The sequence below is a fragment of the Chelonia mydas genome, chromosome 1, assembly GCF_015237465.2.
Source record: "Chelonia mydas isolate rCheMyd1 chromosome 1, rCheMyd1.pri.v2, whole genome shotgun sequence".
In the NCBI taxonomy this organism is placed as follows: domain Eukaryota; kingdom Metazoa; phylum Chordata; order Testudines; family Cheloniidae; genus Chelonia; species Chelonia mydas.
Window position 1 is genome coordinate 248,689,625 of NC_057849.1, and position 22,187 is coordinate 248,711,811.

A 22,187-nucleotide genomic window follows, 5' to 3' on the forward strand; every position below is an offset into this window, starting at 1 on the left:
TGGGTTATGAATTTCAGATCCTTCCTCTATAAAGAAACTAGAAGTCTGGACAACAAAAGTTCCTCTACACGAGAGACAGCAGGATGGGCAGAACTCTGGGCCACTCATCCTCAAAGTATGCAATGCCAAATTTTGACTGTTAGTTCTTAATTATGTATAATTATTATTTTAAATGTAAGTTATGAACTATTATTAGTTTGCAGAAATGAATCTGGAAAATGGTGATAGTAGCAATGTTGAAATGTCTTTGTTAGGAAGGCACCCTAACAAAAGTATGGAAGAGAAACAGTGGCTCATTTAATGAAATAATCAGGTAATTACTTTGTTAGACATACCTAATGGAAGCCAGATTTTGTAAAGGTAAATATTTCAGTTTTGAAGAAATTGCACACTTAAATACAACTTCTATAAATAGAGTATAATTTGTATTTTTAAGTGTTCATATATGAGAAGACTCAAAAAATGCTGTTGTAGAAGGCACTGGTGAGACCTCATCTGGAATATTATATATAATTCTGGCCAACCAAGTTCACGTGAGATGAATTCAGGCTAGGACAGGTGCAGAGAAGGGCAAAGTGCAGATGTTGGCCTGTGATCTGACCTGCTGGGATAATCAAAATGAACTGCAGAGGTCTGCAAATCTACACATCCAGCCAAGAGGAAGGGGGAAGAAGTCTCCACCCACAGAGAGGTGCCTTTAAGGAGATTGAGGAGGGGTCAGAAGTGCAGTTAGCCCCAAACTATGACTTTAATGTTTTTAATGAAGTAAATACTAATGGGAATTGTGTTATCATGGGAGACTTTAACTTCACAGATATAGACTGGAGGACAAGTGCTAGTAATAATAATAGGGCTCAGATTTTCCTGGATGCGATAGCTGATGGATTCCTTCATCAAGTAGTTGCTGAACCAACAAGAGGGGATGCCATTTTAGATTTGGTTTTGGTGAGTAGTGAGGACTTTATAGAAGACATGGTTGTAGGGGACAATCTTGGTTCCAGCTATCATGAGCTCATTCAGTTCAAACTAAATGGAAGAATAAACAAAAATAGATCTGTGACTAGGGTTTTTGATTTCAAAAGGGTTAACTTTAAAAAAATGAAGGAAATTAGTTAGGGAAGTGGATTGGACTGAAGATCTAAAGGCGGAGGAGGCCTGGAATTACTTCAAGTCAAGGTTGCAGAAACTATCAGAAGCCTGCATCCCAAGAAAGGGGAAAAAATTTCATAGGCAGTAGTTGTAGACCAAGCTGGATGAGCAAGCATCTCAGAGAGGTGATTAAGAAAAAGCAGAAAGCCTACAAGGAGTGGAAGATGGCAGAGATCAGCAAGGAAAGCTACCTTATTGAGGTCAGAACATGTAGGGATAAAGTGAGAAAGGCGAAAAGCCATGTAGAGTTGGACCTTGCAAAGGGAATTAAAACCAATAGTAAAAGGTTCTATAGCCATATAAATAAGAAGAAAACAAAGAAAGAAGAAGTGGGATTGCTAAACACTGAGGATGGAGTGGAGGTTAAGGATAATTTAGGCATGACCCAATATCTAAACAAATATTTTGCCTCAGTCTTTAATGAGGCTAATGAGGAGCTTAGGGATAATGGTAGGATGACAAATGGGAATGAGGATATGGAGATAGATATTACCACATCCGAGGTAGAAGCCAAACTCGAACAGCTTAATGGGACTAAATCGGGGGGCCCAGATAATCTTCATCCAAGAATATTAAAGGAACTGGCACATGAAATTGCAAGCCCATTAGCAAGAATTTTTAATGAATCTGTAAACTCAGGAGCTGTATTGTATGACTGGAGAATTGCGAATATAGTTCTTATTTTTAAGAAAGGGGGAAAAAGTGATCCAGTAACTTCAGGCCAGTTAGTTTGACATCTGTAGTATGCATGGTCTTGGAAAAAGTTTTGAAGGAGAAAGTAGTTAAGGACATTGAGGTCAATGGTAATTGGGACAAAATACAACATGGTTTTACAAAAGGTAGATCATGTCAAACCAACCTGATCTCCTCCTTTTGAGAAGGTAACAGATTTTTTAGACAAAGAAAACGCAGTGGATCTAATTTACCTCAATTTCAGTAAGGCATTTGATACGGTTCCACATGGGGAATTTTCAGCTAAATTGGAAAAGATGGGGATCAATATGAAAATTGAAAGGTGGATAAGGAACTGGTTAAAGGGGAGACTACAACCAGTCATACTGAAAGGTGAACTGTCAGACTGGAAGGAGGTTACTAGTGGAATTCCTCAGGGATGAGTTTTGGGACCAATCTTATTTAATCTTTTTATTACTGACCTCAGCACAAAAAGTGGGAATGTGCTAATAAAGTTTGCAGATGACACGAAGCTGGGAGGTATTGCCAATACAGAGAAGGAACGGGATATCATACAGGAAGATCTGGATGACTTTGTAAACCGAGTAATAGTAATAGGAGGAAATTTAACAGTGAAAAGTGCAAGGTCATGCATTTAGGGATTTTTGTTATGAACTGGGGACACATCACTTGGAAGTAACAGAGGAGGAGGACGACCTCAGAGTATTGGTTGATCACAGGATAACTATGAGCCGCCAATGTGATATGGCTGTGAAAAAAGCTAATGCGGTCTTGGGATGCATCAGGCGAGGTATTTCCAGTAGAGATAAGGAGGTGTTAGTACCGTTATACAAAGCACTGGTGAGACCTCATCTGGAATACTGTGTGCAGTTCTGGTTTCCCATGTTTAAGGAGGATGAATTCAAACTGGAACAGGCACAGAGAAGGGCTACTAGGATGATCTGGGGAATGGAAAATCTGTCTTATGAAAGGAGACTCAAAGAGCTTGGCTTGTTTAGCCTATCCAAAAGAAGGCTGGGGGGAGATAAGATTGCTTTCTATAAATATATCAGAACAAACCAAACCAAACACAGGTAACCAGTCCTAATTAATTTGCATCTGTGGAGACTAAGGAAAATCCAAAAGAGCTCAGGAATAAATTGAGTTCAGCAATTTTCTCCCCATTCTGTCCTTTTAAGACACTAAAATAAAAAAAAGATGGTTGGCTTAAATATCATTTTGGACCAAAACACCTAATGCAGACAGAATGGGGTTGTTTAGACCCAAGTATTTTGCAAGAAAGTGTAATACCAGTAGGTTGAATGTTTTGCATAGAGGCTGCTGTTGGCCTTTCAGGCACACATGATGTTCCAAAATTTGGAGATCCACAGTGCACACCTAAGAGGGAAAATATGACTCATTTCAAAATCTGCGATTCATTATCATATATTTTGGAGTTCATTAAATTAAGAATGAAGAGTAAAATCCCAGCCCTACTGAACACAATTGATTTCATCCAATGTTACTAAACTCCAGAGTTGGAATATTTATAAATGGAAATATATTCCGACTTCAAAACCTGACACAAGATCAATTTTTCAAACACACCTAAGTGACTTAGGAGTCTAAGTTTCTTTTTCAAAAGTGATCCAGGCACTTATGAGCCTAAATCCCATTGACTTTCAAGGAGACTTAGGTTTGTCAACACTGCAACTAAACACCCGCTGCTGGCCCGATTCAGATTACTTGGGCTTGTGGGGCTGTACATTTGCAGTGTAGACATTTGAGTTCGGGCTGCAGCCTGAGCTCTGAGACCCCCACAAAGGGAGAGGTTCCCAGAGCTTAGGCTCCAGCCCAAGCCCAAATGTCTACACTGCAATTTTACAGCCCCGCCAGCCCAAGTCAGTTGACACAGGCTGGCCAGAAGTGTTTAATTGCAGTGTAGATACACACTTATGCTCCTCAATCACTTTTGAAAAATGGGAGTTAGGCTTCTAGGTCACTTAGGTACTATTGAAAATTTTACCCTTGATCTTCTGTGAATTTCCATTTTTAAATTGCTATACTTTCTCATTTTCTTTGCAGTTCCACTCGGACCTTGATACAGTTGCACTAGGGCAAATGAGTACAGAATTTGGCCCTAATAATTTGCCTATACCACTGATCGTGGACTACTTCTCTCATTTGTTCCTACAGTAAAAATATTGCCCACAGCTTAATGGCATGTACTTCAGCAGATTGTCATCTACTTTCAGAAGCTATGGATTCAAAATAGCCAGAGCAATCAGAACTTTAAAAAAAAAAAAGTAACAAGAGACAATAAAAACCCAGCATGTAACAAAATAATCCCTCAAAACCAGTAAAGAAACTGGCTTTCATAATAGGCACTGTCTTCTTCTAACACATATTTTGAAATCTCCAGTATCTTTCTGGTCACTTCTTTTTTTATTCTATCTGCCATATATACACATAAATACATTAGCAGTGGTCTTATGATGTTGCTATAATGTGTCTCCATCTCTGTTTTACTGTTTAATTTTTGTTACTACTGCACACATATAAATATAATTTACAACAGAAAAGTGCATTCACTGTCAAAGAGGGAGCAGACTAAGCACCACAACTGCTGGTTTCCTCACATACCAGAAGTGAATAATAATGTGCTGTGTCTCACAAACACAGTACAAGATCAGAGGAGCAAAAGCCATCCATCCTCCCCAAAGAGCAGTATCATTTCGCCTGCCATACCAGATACACCTGCATATACCATACTACTTACCTGAAAAGGGTCTACATTCATTTTGCAAACCTCTGTGTCCAGGCTTTAAAGCTAGTAATACTCAGGCTGCAATGCACTCTTCTCTCTGTAGAGAAAGCCTTCTGACCTTAGTAGGTTTGACAGATCTGTGCTGTGCAAAGGTATTTAAAGTTCAGCATGAAAGGCAGGTCCAACCCTTCCTCACGCTGTCCTCCTCCCTCTCCTTCTCCAGCTGTGTGTGGTTAGAGGGGGCGTCTTCCCTACACGCCCCTCTCCACCCCCTGTCAAATTCTGGCACCAGAGTCTCAAACAATTCACATGTGTGCAGTGAGAGCAGCAGAATTCAAGCCTCTACAGCAGTGTCCTTTCGCATATAGTCACTCCAGCATATGGTATCTATCTGTGACCAACATGGACAGATGGCATGGTTTAAGATCCTTTCCTTTTGGTTAATATTGTATGCTATTTTCATTTTAGTTGTGCAAAGGGCTTCATCTTTTGTTAAGCAGTTTCTGATCGGTACATTGATGTTCCATGGCCTGTGTGAGCATTAGACACTATTTGACATTATACAGGATTTACAGCATTTTCTGTTTACAGTTGGATCTACTTTAGTAAGCAAGTGTGTCTAGGGAGATACTTTAACATAGAGAAAAGCCACAAGGAGAGTATGTAGGAAGAGAACTGCGAGAGCTGATGTGAGGAGCACAGGAGTATCAGAGTGCTAGGGTGTTGCAGTACTGAGAAGGGACTATGTGAGATGGGTCAATATGACAAGAGAATCATGGAGGAGGGCTGAGACTGGTAATGGGATCTGCATAGAACAGCACAGGACCAAGCTGGGAAAGGACGAGAATGGGGGATGAGGGAATGCTGCAGAGCCAGGGCCCTATACAAGAAAACAGGAGTAATATTCAGGTGCATTTTGATGATTTTGATTTTGACCTATATACCTAAATGATCTGAGGTATTGATTCTGCAATTTGTTACATGCCCATGCACCCAAAATGAGCCTCAATGAAGGCAGTGGGACTCCACCAATGTGCTGCAACCTTCAGGATCAGGGTTGAATACAGTGCCCCTCTCACCATGTGATACCACCACAGCTGTGGTCAGCACAGGCACAGGGGAAATCCTGAGATGATGGGGGTAAAGACGTATCCCGGAGGATCCTGAGGGGATTGTCGGGGGAGAAGAGGAAGCCCTGGGGAGGAGGGATCCTGAGGTGATTGTGGAGGGAAAGAAGGAGTCCTGGCAGAGCGGGTATCCTAAGGGGATTGTGGGGGAGAGAAAGGGAGTCCCAGAGGAGGATGGATCCCGAGGAAATTGTGGGGAAGGGGATTCCCATGGAAAGAGGAAGATCCTGAGGGGTTTGGGGGTGTGGGGGAGAAGGGGAATCCCATTGAAGGGGGAATGCTTAAGGGATTGTTAGGGAAGAAAAGGGGTAAACCGGGAGGGGGGGAGGGGGATCCTGAGGTGATTTAGAGGACGGAGAGTCCCAGGGGAGGGGGTATCCTGAGCGGATTGGGGAGAAGGGGAGTCCCAGGGGAGGAAGGATCCTGAGGGGATTGGGGAAGAGGAGTCCATTGGAAGGGGAAAGATCTTGGGGGAATAGTGGGGGGAAGAAGGGGAATCCTGGGGAAGGGGGAGATCCTGAGGGGTTTTGGAGAAGAAGGGGTCCCAGAGACGGGTGTATCCTGAGGAACCACCTCCAGTGCCAGAGGCAGGAAGGGGGGGTGTCAAGGAGGGAAGTATCTGACTGTGCATGGATGCGCGCATCTTCTGAGGCCGTGAGAGCCAACAGGCCCGAGCAAGGAGTCAGTCCTGGCCCATGGGACACGAGCCACCAGTGTAGGGTGAGTGAGGGGCAGGCTCAGCCCCAAAATAGAATATTTTCACCAGCCACCTATGATTCTTCCCCTTCTTTTGTCCTGTCCCTTTCCTTCTCTTTTGTGTTCCCATATGCCTTCAGTCTTGTCCTACTTCTATTCTCTTCTCCTATCTTTTCTTCTTTCTGAGGCCTTCCTCTTATGCTACCCATACAGCAGTGGCAAGGCTAAAAATCATTCATTCAGAATCTTTGTAATTACTTTTGTATCCCCTCCCACTCTTTGTCTATTTTGTATATGAATACCCTAAGCTCTTTGAAACAGAGATACTGTATACGTATATATAGCATGTGGTGAAAATGATACTGACCTCCCTTGTAAAACACTTTGAGATCAACTGATGAAAAGCACTGTATAAAAACTAGATATTAATTATTATTTATTATTATTACCTAGAATAAAATGGCCTCTGTGTCTTTTGGGGCCTTTAGTAGCTAACATAATATAAATCATAATATTAGTATCATCATCATCAGCCTGTTGCCACCAGCCCTCTGGATCTATCTGTCTGCTAAGTCAGCCAGGACCTTTAAAGGTGATATGGTTGCAAAAAACAATTTCTGGAAGAAAACAGGTAATAGGTATCAAGTGTGTGTGTGTGGGGGGGTCCCCTTGCCAGTAGTGGATTTCAGACTCCCCCCTTATCTTGGGATAAAGATCCCTCCTAGTGCCTTTGCAGAGGCAGGAATTTACCTAGGAATCACATCAACTTGTAGGACATGGGATATATCTGTCAAAATCTGTACTGTTCCATAATATTCTCCAAGAGTCTACCCCTTTTCTTGCCTATTCAGCACATCCCAGACAGTTTGAAGAATCAGTGGGAAGGAGAGGGAGATTCCCCTGGTGGCAAAAAAAATTCTGAAAAGTTCCATTAAGATAAATTAAAATATCTTCCAAGAAAACTAAGTCCCTTTCTTGGAGATGTAACACCACTATCTTCCTGCTGTTCTCTGAGAAGGCTCAGCTGAATTCCTGACATCCTTCACAGAACGACTCCACCCCTTTTCTTAGCTGACTCCCCTCCAAAATGTTCGGACTCTCCTAATTCCCCAAGGCAAATCATCTGTCTGTCTTTACTTGAAAACTCCTTGCCGATTTAGTGTAGCTTAAGACTGTTTCATCATGCATTTGACTGTCCCATCCTCTGCTACCGTCACTATGTGATGGAACAAGCCAAACCAAGTATTTAAAGGTGCTAGAGTTAAACTAAGTAAACACTAAAGAAATACATATAATGTTTCTGAATCAAATTTCAGTCCCAAGATAAGCCCTCTGCAAAAGCAGTGCCTGAGTATATCTCTGTGTCAACGTACCTTTTTACCTCTCACAATGCTACAGCTGGTCTATAGGTGGCGCTCTGGCCTCATAAGATCACTGACTTTGCATATTTGTATTTTTTATGCAAGATTTAGAAATCATTACAACTGGAGAGAAGGTGGGGGCTCAAACTCCAGCAACACAATTAATCAATGGAAGGTTAGCAGTTACTACAGGGAATTTCAGTTCCTCTGCACCTGGATCAGCACCTGCCTCTCTCTCCACTCTAGTTAATTGAGTCAATAAAAGGAGAGATTGGAGCGTAGCAACGTCTTAGCGCTGTCTCTCTCCAGGTATTTGGTCAATACACAAATTATTCTGTCTTTGCCACTTACTGATGACTCTCTTTTAAAGAGATGTAATCGTTTTAAACAACCTGACTGAGAAGGCGAATCAATGCAATGCTCAGAGCAGGCAAAGATCATTAGCTATTGAGGAAGTTATAAAACACACGTTCTCTCGGCACATCTGAAATGCGGAGAAGATGCCCTCTCCTGGACAACCACAGTACCCTGGGAGCTAAAGGAACCTGTCTGCCTTCCTCCTTCTAGCTTGCATAGGGCTTCGTTTTAACTAAAGAATCAGCCTTTTAAAAGTGAATTAGAACCAGTGAGCCAAAGTGATTCGTGCAAGTCCACTGGCGTCAACGGACCCACTCAAGGGGCAAATGTATTATTTATTCCTCATAATTAACATCATTACTGATTGCTGGGACGGTGCCATAGATGGGCATGGAGTTGGCCCGTTATATCTAAGGTTAAGGGTGGCAATATAACTCCTATTCCATATGAATGTATGATAGGCCATCATCACAAACCATTTTGCACACATACATACAGTGGGGCCGGGCAAAACTCCTCCCCCTGACTTCAAGGGCAGTTTTACCTGAGTACAGGTTGAGACCCAATCGAATCCTGTATCTTGAAATAAACCCTTTCCACCCACTATTCACCTGCATCCTGCTGAAAGAGAGTATAGCGTGACCTTCGCATACTGAAGGGTTAACGAGCTCTCCGCTGGACTGAAGTCAGCCCAAGGTACAGAGGTTAAGTGTTAGTTTGTACACACTTGCTTCCAACCTGCAGGGAGAGTCAATATTTCCGCATCAGTCGCTGACATCTGGGGAATAACAGGGAGAACCTGGGGGATTGATTGATGCTCCCGTTCTGTGCTGCCGGGAGTCGGGCTGCATTGGACTTCGGGAGCTCCTGACGGACACGGGACACGTGGCCACACAATGGAGACACACGACTGACCTCAGCTAATTCGGCAAACTGCCCCTATCCTTTCCCATGTCCTCGGAAATGTGGATCGAGTGCGTGTGTGTGAGTGTGTGTGTGTGTGTGGTGGGGGCAACCAAATCAGGGGCTGAATATAGACCCCCCCCCCCAGCTGTTTTGTGCCAGTGACTTCAAGCGTGACTCTGCACCGCAGTCTGGGAACTGACGGATCAAGAAGACGTTGCAATATTTTCAAGCCAGGAGAAAGGAAAACGCACGGGCAATAATATCTAATATCATGTCTCATCCTCACCTCGGTGCCTTCAGTGAGCGGCCTTGCCCTTCATCTCCTTCCAGACCACAAATGGTGATGGGGGGGAGGGGGAAGCTGGATGTTTGTGATATAATAACACAGGTTTATGAACTAAAAACACCCCAAAGTTTGCGGAAATTAAAAGGGAGGGGGGTTGCAAAACTGCAGTGTAGACATCCATAGTGCTTGGGCTTTTACAGGAGAGAAGACTCGAAAAACGTGGTAGTGTCCCCCGCCCCCCCGCCTTATATGCAAACTGTCACTTCAGGTTAGTATGAGATCCGATGTAGCTCATTAGCATGAGCTGTATCTAATATGCTTAAAACCTCTAATTATTTATTATGCCCTAATGGTTCGAGAAACACGGAGACTTTTTTTAATTGGCAGCCCAAGAAATGTCTCTAAAGTCGAGAAGGGGCCATTCCAGTGAATATTCCTGGAAGATCCCAGTAACGTCCCTAGACGCAAACATCCTTGTCGGTCTTTACTTTCAGCGAGCAGAGTGCACACACTTTATTCCTCTTCTGGCAGATTTTACAGGAGAGGACTCTTCAGACTTGCAGTATGGGGTATTAGTCTCTAACGTGGTTTGGAATGGCCAGTTCTTCAACACTCAAAGCCAGCAAACCTCCTTCCATAGGGTTAAACTGTTACTAAAGGACACCTCCAAGGTGTATAGAAATAGCCTTAAACATGACCGATCATAAGAAATCTCTCTTTTCTGTGTGATGAGACTAACAATATTTGGAAATTAGATGCACATAGTGTCTGATCCAGAAAACTGTTTCAAAATAAGTTAACCTCTCTGTGTCCCCCCTCCTCCTAATTGTGTTTTTTCTTTCCAGTCTGTTTTATGTTTCTTCGGGTTGTGCCAACTATTTATTTATCTTTCTTTCTTTCTTTCTTTCTTTCTTTCTTTCTTTCTTTCTTTCTTTCTTTTCATTCATTCCTTTCTCTTTTTGTGTGTGTGGCTTCTCGGTCTGATCTGTAGCTTGTTACCACCCACTGCACGCTCTCTCCTGCAGCCGAGGTGTTTCTATACAAACTTCAGCGTCCAGTTGTCATATTAATTATTACACTGAGTAATGACTGAAATAGTCAAAATAAGGGGAGACTCAAGAGAGCTTTTTCTTGCTGCTCAAAGATTCAGCAAAGAAGCCTTGCAACAAAGCACTAATTGGTCCCCAGAAATACTCTGACAAGGCATGGAAGATAGGTTTCATAAAGCCCAGCAATTGTGAAGGGGGAAAAGATCCTTGAATAGACCCCACGCTTCTTTTCTAAACTCTCTTGCTGAGCAAAAAATGGACTGCTTCTTGAATACTGGACTGATCTTGAATGCTATACCCAGCAGAGAAAAAAATGCACCATTTATTGTAAGTTTTTTTCCAGCTATTCATGTGTTCTATGTGGAGAATAAGCTGGTTTTGTTTACCATGAAAGACCTTTTACTTTATTTTCACTCTTTGGGGGAGGGGGAGAAACACATGTGCCCAGACCCAGACGAGCTAGCCTACTGTAACAAAATGGAGTGTAACAAATCCTACAAAAGTTCAGAATATATTGATTCTTTGAAGATCTATATAGATTAACGACTTTCGTTATGCTTATCCAAGACTGTATTTAATCATAACGTAAATGGGCCTTTTAAAAAAAAGCTTAGAAAAGTAAAGAGGGAAGGGGGCTTCAAAAGAACTCCTGAGTGTAGCTGCAATTTACAAAAAAGAAAAAAAGAAAAAGAAAAAGAAAAAAGCGCGCAACAATAAAATAATGACAGTTCAAGATTTTTTTAAAAACCAGTGAAAGGGGGAAAGGGATATTTATCATTATGTGAGAATTAAGAACTCTAAGAACTCTTAACTGCAGGTGCGGGGCGACTGCATAACGGGGCGGGGGGGGGACCTTGCAACAAATATTCATTATCTATACATCTAGCATCAATAGATACCTTACGCTGGTAAGTGACTTGATTGGGAAGTAGACAATAGACTATTATACGGCCCAATGTTTGAAACAGTATTTTAAAAGTCGGGTTTTGTTTTGGTTTTTTTCCATAGAGACAGTCCGGGACTGGTGTAGTCACGAGATGTGTTCTGGTCAAGACGTTTTTCCACTCTCTCGTGGCAAGCGCAAGTTTGTCTTGGGGGTCAGGTGTGCTATTAACTGCGTACACCAGATCCCTGGTCAAGATGGAAACAGTGGGGTTTCTACTGTAGCTCTTCAACAGTACCTCGTGCACTACTCCTCTTTTCCAGGTAATTTCCCATCCTTATAAAACTGACGGGTGGGGCTCTAATTCGGAGGCTTACAGAAGGGGCTGCGCCTTATTAGTATTACGGTTTTAACATCAAGTTAGTCGGATACCCGGGGGCTAGCTTGCAATATTTCAACAAGGTTTTTGATAGTGCTTAATTTGTACGGAAAGAGATGTAGGGGCTCAAGCAATTACAATAGGTGCCAGGGCTCAGGAAATGTCTTTACATTCATAACTGATGCAGCCAACCCAGAGGTGTGGGGCTATGAACTGCCAAATCTAGAGGTGCTGGGACAGCCCTGGCACAAATTTAGGACTGCTTTTTGAGGGTTATTTTCCCCCCCACTACCTGGAGATACGGTAGGCAATCAGCACATTCCATCATCTCTCTGAATAGCAAGGAGACATGAAAACGGCCCGTGGTCTAATATAACTAGGTGAACTGAAAATGATCCTGCGAAACATGCTCCTAGATGTCATTGCGCTGCAACACTGACGCCTGCAGTCCTATCCCAGGCAAAACGCAAAGTGAAGAAAGAATTGAGTAAGGCCCACTGGGTCACCTTTCAAAACCATAAACACTGGACTAACGGGTTTTTTTTCCTTCTGCTGCTTCAAGACGACTTTGTATCATTTATTTATTTAGGAAACAGGTAGTTGTGTTAACCTGGCACTGTAAACATGCAGCCTGGGAAAGCAATATCGGTAACACCAACCTCCCCCCCCCCCCCCCCCCCAGTGTTTACCGTATGTTAACAGAGTATGTCAGGAATGGAACTCCAGCTCCCAGAGTCTACTGCTGCACACCTGTTTATCCGTCTATATTGCCTCGCTAGTTCAACCACTAGGATTTCTAGCTCCCTTCATCTGTGTCGAGATAAAATACTCTGACAATATGCATTTACCTCCACTTCCGCCTCCCAGTCAGGACCGGTCTAAAGCGGGACAAAAGCTACAAGGGTTGCATTTATGATCTGCATCTTTTTAATACAGCTAATCTGACGACCTTCTCTCTCTCTCTCTGAGACTCGTGTTAGATGGGACCTAAGCATTCGTGCCCCGTCCATTTCTGAATAGGTTCACGATTATACATTGTGATGTTTATTGGTCGTTAACATCTTCCATGCTACCTTTTATAATGATCCACTCCAAAAGAATCACTTTTTAGAAGCCGAGTTCATATGTAGAGGGCTAACAAGTAGGTATGTGGCTGCTCTTATCATTAAGCTATAGTGAGAAGACAATAGGGTTATCCTTTATTTTCGTTATAGTTTATAGCCTCTAAATAAGTTGATAATACACATTTAAGGAATATATATTTCATTGAACCTCTATTAAACTGTCATTTTGTTTTTTCCTCTATTTCCTGTCCTGTTATTGCTACTTTCGAAAAAGTGTGTGTGTAAATGGAAGCTCTCTCTTTCACAACCAGAGTTCTCTTCCTTCAGTAATGGCACAATACAGAGCTCCTGATGTCAGGACTTCTTTCCTTGTACTGAATTCTGATATCAGGAACATTGGATTATGACATCATTGAATGAATCAACCCGAAAGCTAATTACTGAAGAGAAAAGTTTCTAATTACACAGAAAATTAAAACCAAAAGAATATAATGCCATTGCATAGGTCATTTGTATATCCTCTGCTTGAACAATGGGTCCAAGTCTGGTTACCCTATTTCATCTTCCATATGTAGAGAGGATGAAAGATTAAGACTAATCAGAGAAAAGATTAATAAGAGTATACATGACCAAGATACATAAAATAATTAATATGACATACAGGAGATCTTTTGGGCAGACCTCTTTATCTTTCTCATAAGGGCAAAGGGACATACAATGAAATTTAAGGCAATAAATTCAGAACTGATCAAAGGATTATTACACTATACTAAATTAACATGTGGAATTTACTGTCACAAGATAGCATTCATTATTTATTACTATTAATTATTATTTATTGATGTAACCATGGTAATGCCTAACAGCCCCATTTAGGGAAGACATGAAGAGCTTACACACTGATCCCATGGAGTCATTTCCAAAGGGGTCTTCACCTCCATTCAAAAATTTTTAGGAGTTCGCAAATTAAAAAACTCTGATTTATATAGACAATATGAACACTCACCTAATGATAAAAAAAATAAAGGATATCAACCCTCCTGCTTTTTGGCATAAGCTAACCAGGGGTTTCAGAAGAACTTTCCTCATGGGCAGATTTTTACATAATAGTCCCATTATAGGGCTTTTTGTACCTTTCTCTGAAGCATGTGATGCTTACCTCTATTTGAGGCAGGATACTGGACTAGTCTAATCCAGTGTGAAAATGTCCATGTTTACCCATAAATTGTTCAGCAGCAACAACGGGAAAGTATAAATAAAAAGTACATGAAGCTGAGCTGAATTTTTAGTTTTAGTTTTGTTTTGTTTTTAATAAAAAGCCTGTCAGAGTGCATCAGAGTCTTTCAAACAATAGAGCTATACTTATTTTCAGTTCAACTTTTTGAGCCATTTCCTCCATTCAGATAACTGGCGTTAGTGTGGGTGTAAAGGTATTGGCTGATATCCTGACCTCACTGAAGTCAATGGGAGTTTTGCCACTGACTTCAATGGAGCCAGAATTTCACCCATTGACTTTAGTGGAGTCACACTAAGGTAAACCGGTGTAAGGGACTGGAGAAAAAAATCCCTTCATCTATATCCAGTGCTTGCTTTTGCAGCAGACGTACAATCAGAGTTTCACACATAAAATAAGTAGACTATTTACAAAGAGAGGTTTCAGAGTAATAGCCGTATTAGTCTGTATTCGCAAAAAGAAAAGGAGTACTTGTGGCACCTTAGAGACTAACCAATTTATTTATGCTCAAATAAATTGGTTAGTCTCTAAGGTGCCACAAGTACTCCTTTTCTTTTTACAAAGAGAGGTGAAGACGTAACATAGAGAGGCCATTATTTTGAGAGAGCAGAGATTAAAAACCTAAAACCTGGAGGAAACTAAACCAATAACTTCATGTAAACATCTAGTAGGCACAAAGGCACTGACTAATTTGTCCAAGAAAAGCCATGAAGCCATTATCCTCATGCTGTCTGGGACAGGTGGCAAGAGTCATAGGTGGATCAGAATTCAGGACCATTAAAGACCCAGCTTTTTCAATAATATCCATAGTGATTTCTGTTTAGCTGGGTATCTTCAGTTAAATCAGTGGCAGGCCATGTCTTCATAAACATATGAATGCCTCCAGTGAAAGGTCCAAACTGCAGGTAACACTTTTTATTTGGAGTCTGAGCCTGAACCAAAAGCAAACCAGTCTCCACTGCAGTAGCAGTATCCTACTAGACTGGGGTTATACTCTTCTATACTTTCAACCCATCCAAGTCAGAGTGTGCTCTAGTGGTTGAGGGCAGGGAACAAGGAGATAAGATACAGGAACCTGGCCTACACTGAAGAAATGTCAGTTGAACTATCTCCATCAGCTTAAAGCAATTTAAAATCCAATTGGAGCCACAGAGCAGACCGGGCTCTAGGTAATCTGAACCATGTGGTTTTGAAATTGGATCAACTAAAACCAATTCAGGCTGCTAAAAGCAGGTCTAGGCTATGTCTCCAACTGGTTTCAGAAGAGGCTTAGCTGAACCATTTTTAAAACCAATTACAATCTTGGGGGACATTTCCCCTGTGTAGGACAGGCCTAGGATTTTCTTCCTGGCCACTGACTCTGTCTGGACAAGTCTCCTTACCTACTTCTCAAACTGGTAATGTTATAGCTACTTCACAGAAGTATTATGAAGCTTAATGGAAGCTTGCAAAACACTTTGAGATCTGCAAAGGAAAGATGCTATATGAGTGAAAAGCATAGTATTGCTACTTATATTTATTATTCAGCCAAACATTGCCAGCAGAATGAGGAAAGCTCTTTAGCATATATTTTCACAAATTGATTACTCTGATTCATAAACTGATTTTTAAAAATAAATCTTATATGGAAATGCCCCACCATCAACACAAATGCCTGGCACTTTTAAAACTCGGCTGGACAAAACAATAGATAATCTGTGGTAGAAAACAATCCTGCACTGGAAGGGAAAATGGATTGGATTATTTAATGACTTTTTTCCATGTCTTATTTCTATGATTAACAGTGTTCTGGCTATCAATGAAGTCAGTATCAAAACTCCCATTGACTCCAATGGGAGTTTCAATAGGTAACTACTGGGGAATGATGATTTTTCAGGTGCTCTCCTTGCTGGACAGAGCTAATGCTCCTTCCCTGGCTGGTTCCCACCGGCAAACACCCTGGTTCAGAGGGGTATCTTAGAATAACTTCTTTTTAACCTGCAAATCTTATTGTTGCAAACTTTTTTAAAAAATCGTAGGTCCTGTACTATCATCATAATAAAATAAGAATTAATAATTAGCACTTATAGCACCTTTCACCCAACCATTTCAAAACAGAGAGAAAGGGTGGTCTTGTACATACCACACTGGACTAGTACACAGGAGATCTGGTGCAGTCCCTGGTTCTGGCAGAGACAGGTACTCTACAAGCCATCTAAATTCTTTGTGCTTCAGTTCCTCATCTGTAAGTTACAGCCAATAAAAAGTTTTGTCTCCAGTCCTTTCTCTCTCCTGTCTATTTATGTCCCAACTCAGGAAAGCACTTAAGTATGTGCTTAATTTTGAGCAATTGCTTAACTCCCATGGACTTTAATGGGATTTATGCATGGGATTAAATGCTGTCCTGAACAGTGATGCTTTCCTGAAAGGGGCTTTAAACTGTACGCTCCTCAGGGCAGGTACTCTCTTTGACAATGTGTTTGTACAGCACATAACACAATGGAACCCAGACCTTGTTTGGGGCCTCAGCGTGCTACTGTAATGCAGATATTAATAAATAAACAAAGTGTTTGACAAACATTACTGACTTAAGTCTCACAATACCCTGTAAATTAAAGAAATATGATCAGGCACCTTGACTTTACCCGAAGACCTAAACAAGCCAACCACTTCCTAATCCAGCAGGCTGGGAAGTGTTAACTCTCTCTTTGTGTCTATTCCCCCCCACTCCCACCCCGGGGTCCTCTTCCATCCCCCCCACAATTCTCTAATATTGCTTGCAAGGCCCTTTTTTTCTGCAGGGACACTATCAGCATCTCTGTGCAGAGCAAAGGACACATCCACGCCAACACTTCCTCCTTATTTCTTTAGCAAAACACTGATAAGTTTCCAGACTGCAGGTCCAGCTCCTGAGGTGCTCAGCGACCTTGGACTTTCACTGCGCTCCAGGAAAGTCGCGGGTGCTCAGCATCTCTCGGGATCGGGCTTTCCACCTGCCTTTCTTCTTTCCCCCTCCAAAACCCCCTCTCTCCTAAAGTCTAGTATATTTCAGTGGCGTCCAAAGACGCGCCCCTCTCTCCCTCCCCCAAATGTCTCTATTTATGGGTCCCCGATGCTGCTAGATCTGCCCTGCGTTTTCCCGCCCCCACTGCAGCCGCCGCTTTAACCCTGAGTTTAAACACGGCAATTCGTCCCCTGCTTCGCCAGGAGAACAAGCCTCCGTGCCAGCTCGTAGCTTGGGCACCTTGTCGGGCTGGGTGAGCTCTCCCCGAGCTGCCTGCCTCCCCTTCTGCTTGGGTTTGGGGCTGGTCCCAGAAAGCCCTCCCCTGCTGCCTGTGCGCCCTCAACCCCGAGGCTTGCCTACATCCCCCAGCCCATCAGCGCTCGCTGCAGCCTCTGGGTCTCTTCCCAACCCCCCCCCTTGCAGCTCCTTCCCCAGCCCGGTTGTTTATTCAGCGGCTGGGAGAGCGGCACGCGCCTGGCGCACGCACTTGCAACAACAAACCCGGGAGGGGTAGGGCTGGAGGGGAGAGGCGGGTGAATGAATTGGAGGCCGTGCGGGAAGGGGTGGGGGTGGGGGGGCTGTTTCGAGCGGAGGCGGGGCCGGACCGGGGCCAGCGCGTGTGTGCGGGGCGCCCCGTGTGTTGTGGGTTTTTTCTCTCCCCCCCCCCACTCCCCACCCCCCGCGTTGAAAAGGCGGCCGCGCTCCCCAGCCCGCGGCCACTCACTGCAAAGCCGGGGAGCGTGGACGGCGCAAGGTGCAGAGCGTGTGGGGAGGGGGTGGGGGGACCCCGCAGGGGGAGTGGGTGTGTGTGTGTGTGTTGGGGGGGGGAGCGGAGGGGGAGAGGCCGGCAAAGCCCCGGCCGCCCCTTATAAGAGACACAATCCCCGGCCTCTGGCTTGCAAAAGGGGGCTTTGCGAGGCAGGCTGCGCACACGCGAGCGCCACGAGCCTCCCCGCAGCCCGGTGCGCAGGGGGGCAGAGGAGGGGGGCAGAGAGGGAGGAAGCGCCGCGCTCTCTCCGTCCCCCTGCGAGCCCGGCCGCCGCGCGCCAGCCCCGCGCGCCCCGTCTCGCTCTCCCCTGGCTGCCAATGGCCAGCGCCAGCCCTGCCAAGATGGACAGCGGCGCCAGCCAGTTCCTGCAGCCCGCCTGCTTCTTCGCCGCCGCCCAGAGCGTGCCGCCGCCGCCGCCGCCGCCGCTCAGCCCGGCCGGCGGCCAGCCCTCGCCGGGCGGCAAGGCGGCGGCGGCGGCGCCCAAGCCCCTCAAGCGGCAGCGCTCGTCCTCCCCGGAGCTGATGCGCTGCAAGCGGCGGCTCAACTTCAGCGGCTTCGGCTACAGCCTCCCGCAGCAGCAGCCGGCGGCCGTGGCGCGGCGGAACGAGCGGGAGAGGAACCGGGTGAAGCTGGTGAACCTGGGCTTCGCCACCCTCAGGGAGCACGTCCCCAACGGGGCGGCCAACAAGAAGATGAGCAAAGTGGAGACGCTGCGCTCGGCCGTCGAGTACATCCGAGCCCTGCAGCAGCTGCTGGACGAGCACGACGCCGTCAGCGCCGCCTTCCAGGCCGGGGTGCTGTCCCCCACCATCTCCCCCAGCTACTCCCACGACATGAACTCCATGGCGGGCTCCCCCGTCTCCTCCTATTCCTCCGACGAAGGGTCCTACGACCCGCTGAGCCCCGAAGAGCAGGAGCTGCTGGACTTCACCAACTGGTTCTGAGCTCTGGCTGCAGCAGGTGGGTCTGGCTTCTGCGGGAGCCCTTCTCGGGGCGCTCCCTAGCAGCCGGGGGGATCCTTTATTGCCGGGATCCCCAGCCTGGGGGTGGGATTGGGGAAGGGGGGGGGCTCCGTGAACGCTGATGAAGCTGCAGATGAGCAGAATTCCCCCCGCCTAGATCTTGCAGCTGGTTGTACCTAAGAGCTACCTTGACGCTGACTCTCTCTCTCTCTCTCTCTTCCTCTCTCTTGTTTGTTCCAGGAGTGTTGCAAAAACAAAAAACAAAACGCATTTCCCCCCCGCCGCGGAAGGGAAAAGACATAGCACACGAGGAGTTTGTGTCGCCTCTCCAAGAACACCGAAGCACTCACTGCCTTTGCACTCCGGTCAGTTTCACAAGACCAAGATGGATTTGAAAGCTGCGGGGACCACGGCATGATGAAGCATGTGTCCTCAAAAACAAGTGTCATCCTATCCCTCTAGGGAAGAGCACTGCCTAGCCTCAACATAGAGAGGGGCTCTTCCCCACCCCATCCCCTCCTCGTACAGTTTTAGCCCTTAAAGACTGGTGTTCATTACGCTATGGCCACAATTAGTTTCCTAATGTTTGTGGAGGTTTTGAAATTAAACTATGCTGTACTCAAAGAACCCTCTAAAGTCACCCCTCCCCCCATCACTTTGACTTTTTTCTACCATTTTCATCATTGAATGCTTCCAGTCCTTTTTTGTGAATTTTTTATTATAAGAAAATCTATTTGTATCTATCCTAACCAGTTTGGGGATATATTAAGCTATTTTTGTACATAAGAGAGAAATTTATAGAGGTTTTTTGTACAAATGGTTTAAAATGTGTATATCTTGAGACTTTTTTTTTTAAAAAAAGTAATACTTATTACCTCTTGATATTTAGACATGTAGTCAACGTTACCTTTACCTTACAACTGCCATTTTTTGTATGTGGTTTTGTAAAGGACTTGGAATTCCTCCAGATGTACTTTAGCACCAACGTGTCTTACTTTATAGAAACTTTGTTAATGTATTAATAATGTTATTAAACAATGTTCAAAGTGAACAAAGTTTATGCAGCTATTGTCCAAACCCAGAAATGGTAGCCATTTGTTTTTATATGCTGCCTTTTGAAAAAAGGAAAAAGGAAGAAAAAAAAAAAAAGGAAAAAAGCCCTTATACCATTGCCTTTTCTTACTGTTTTATTACAAACTTACAAAAGTCCTGTATAACCATGTTTTATACAAGCTAGTTTCGTAATAAAACCCTTTTTAAAATTAAAGTGATCAGCTGCCTATTGCATGTAATTTTACTTCTGCCATTGATAACTATGAATGTAAAGAGAAAAATGTTGAGTGATAACATGCCAGAGATAAGTTACATATAGAGTATTTGTATGTATGCTGGATGTAACATATATATGCAAAGATACAGAGGTATTACAATTGTTTTCTTGCTCTTCTATGTTGCAAATGTGTATCTAATCCAAGAGACTCGGGGGTGATTAATGGCTTCATTGTCCCTCGTGAAATCACTGCACATTAAAGAATTTCCTAAAAGAATGAACCCTAAAAAAGAGGGCGCTCCATCCCACATTTTCACTGCTCCGACCATCCTCTCACCGCCTCCAACGAAACAGGGTAGAAGAAAATATGAGGAAACGTATAGTTAGAGCCACCGAAATAGACAGGCTACTCTTTTTTGCCTTTTAGATGTTTATTTTACACAAGCAATCAATACAATCATTGGGGGAAAGCGGGATTGTGGGGGCGGGGAATAAAAAAACAAAACAAAAAACAAAGTAGTAGAAATGACACTGATCTTCCTAAACTTGTTATTTTATCCAAATAGCGTGATCTGAGTGTAAAAGTACCCAATTACCAAGATTCAAAAAGATTTTTTTTTTTTTTTTTTGGCTAGCCTGCTTGTTGTCAGTTAGCAAGGACGTGACCAGAATTCGCTTCCCCCTTTTTTCTCCTCCTGCATTACTTGCAAATTCAGTTTGCGTGCATCAAGCCAAGCGGAAAGCAAAGCGCAAAATGCATCTTTAAAAAAAAAAAAAAAAACCACCACAGCCAACAAAGAACTAGGTTAGCCAGCATGCCTTACAGAATTAAAAATCTAGCTTGATTTTGTACAGCTTTACCATTTATTTGCAAGGTGCTAATTAAAAAAAAACCTTAAAAAGAATAAGTCATTGACTACACCGGAATTTAATGTAATTTTTCCATTTTTGCATTGCTTTAAACATGCATTTCTATACATTCATTTCACCCCCGCCCCCCTCAAAATTATCAATACGTTATTTAAGAGTGGGGGGGGGGGAGGGAGGGAAGAGAATCACTAAATCCCTCATGACCTCCGTACAAACATTCGTTGTTTTAAGCCATCCTAGAACTAATGTTTAATTATGAAAATAATAACCGTTATAATGTCTCCATCCATTCTCTCGCTACAGGCACCTCCGCTTTTTATTTACCCACTTTTGCAAGTGTGTAGATAAGGTATGCAAAGAAAGTGTAGCGAGTAATTTATGGCTATGAATATAACATTAGGATAATGTTTCATTCTGTTACAAAGGCGAAATTTCTCTTCCTTGTGTAGACAGGTGTTCTTTTTTGCTCACTTCTGAATAGTAAATATCCAGACTCATTAAACTAAAGGCAAAGTTACGCTGTTATTTGCTACAGTGTATGAGGCAGACTCAGAAATTCATCCCTCTTCTCCCTCCCTCCCCCAGGCCTGAAAAAAGAGAGAGAGAGAGAGAGAAAGAAAAAAAAAGACACACAAACACACAATTTTACTGAAGATAGGAAAGGCCAAAGCAGGATTGGGGTAAATCTCATTACATCTGCTCTAATCGCTTAGCAACACAAAGCCTGTTCTTGTATGAGGAGGGAGAGCCATTCAGTGCGCCCTGACAAGCAGTATTCAGTTAGCTTTAGTAAACTCCATAAATCAGGGGCTTCTATTGGTCGCAGTATAAGTTTTAAAGCTACAAAGGGCTATCAGAAAAATACAAAATGCAGATGGAGATTGCTGGGTCTTTGTTTTTAAACGCTAGAAAGTGAGTTATTAACAAATTCATGTCACCCAAGTGTTTGATTTTGTTCCCCGGCGTAGCGAACTTCGAGTGTGCCGAAAAAGTGAAACGTTTGTTGTAGTGAAGTGAAGTGCAGAGAACTGAATATGCCTGGCTCGGCAAATTTAGATCCTGCTTTAGGCAAGGGTTGAATATCTTCCTACGATGGTTCAAATTAGGACCTGTAACCCTCCTGGAGTGACGGTCCTCCCCCCACCCTTCATACCTGACTGTTCAAAACAAATCGTAGGACTTCTATTGCCGGAGCAAAGGTCAAGCCTGGAGGATCATAACTTTTAAAGTTTGGGTTCCCCCTAAAAAGCCCCATCCTTCTTCCATTGGGAATCTGGATCGTCCCTTTTGAAGATCTACATCTGGTCCTATCCTTCATTCCCTGGCCACCCAACATTTCCACTGCAGACAATGGGAATTTTGGGTATAGACAAGGAACGCAGGACTGGTCCAATCTTTTTTAG

General features: G+C 43.7%; 2 protein-coding genes across 2 annotated transcripts in view; one reads left to right on the forward strand and one right to left on the reverse strand.

Moving 5' to 3' along the window:
• PAH (phenylalanine hydroxylase) overlaps nt 1-4,797 on the reverse strand; it is a 68,038-nt gene extending 63,241 nt beyond the window's left edge. The window contains exon 1 of the mRNA XM_037879691.2: nt 4,601-4,797. Within this exon, the coding sequence (XP_037735619.1) occupies nt 4,601-4,621 (21 nt within the window). The 5' untranslated portion in view covers nt 4,622-4,797. The remainder of the gene's footprint in view (nt 1-4,600) is intronic.
• A 12,967-nt stretch (nt 4,798-17,764) lies between these two features.
• Nucleotides 17,765-19,495, forward strand: ASCL1 (achaete-scute family bHLH transcription factor 1). The gene is made up of 2 exons (XM_037889753.2): nt 17,765-18,642; nt 18,885-19,495. The coding sequence occupies exon 1, from the start codon at nt 18,000-18,002 to the stop codon at nt 18,624-18,626; it is 627 nt and encodes a 208-aa protein (XP_037745681.1). The 5' UTR covers nt 17,765-17,999; the 3' UTR covers nt 18,627-18,642; nt 18,885-19,495.
• The last annotated feature ends 2,692 nt before the right edge of the window (nt 19,496-22,187 follow it).

What these genes read in the sequence shown, in the direction of transcription:
- ASCL1 (XM_037889753.2), top strand. Translation starts at nt 18,000, where the DNA reads ATGGCCAGCGCCAGCCCTGCCAAGATGGACAGCGGCGCCAGCCAGTTC.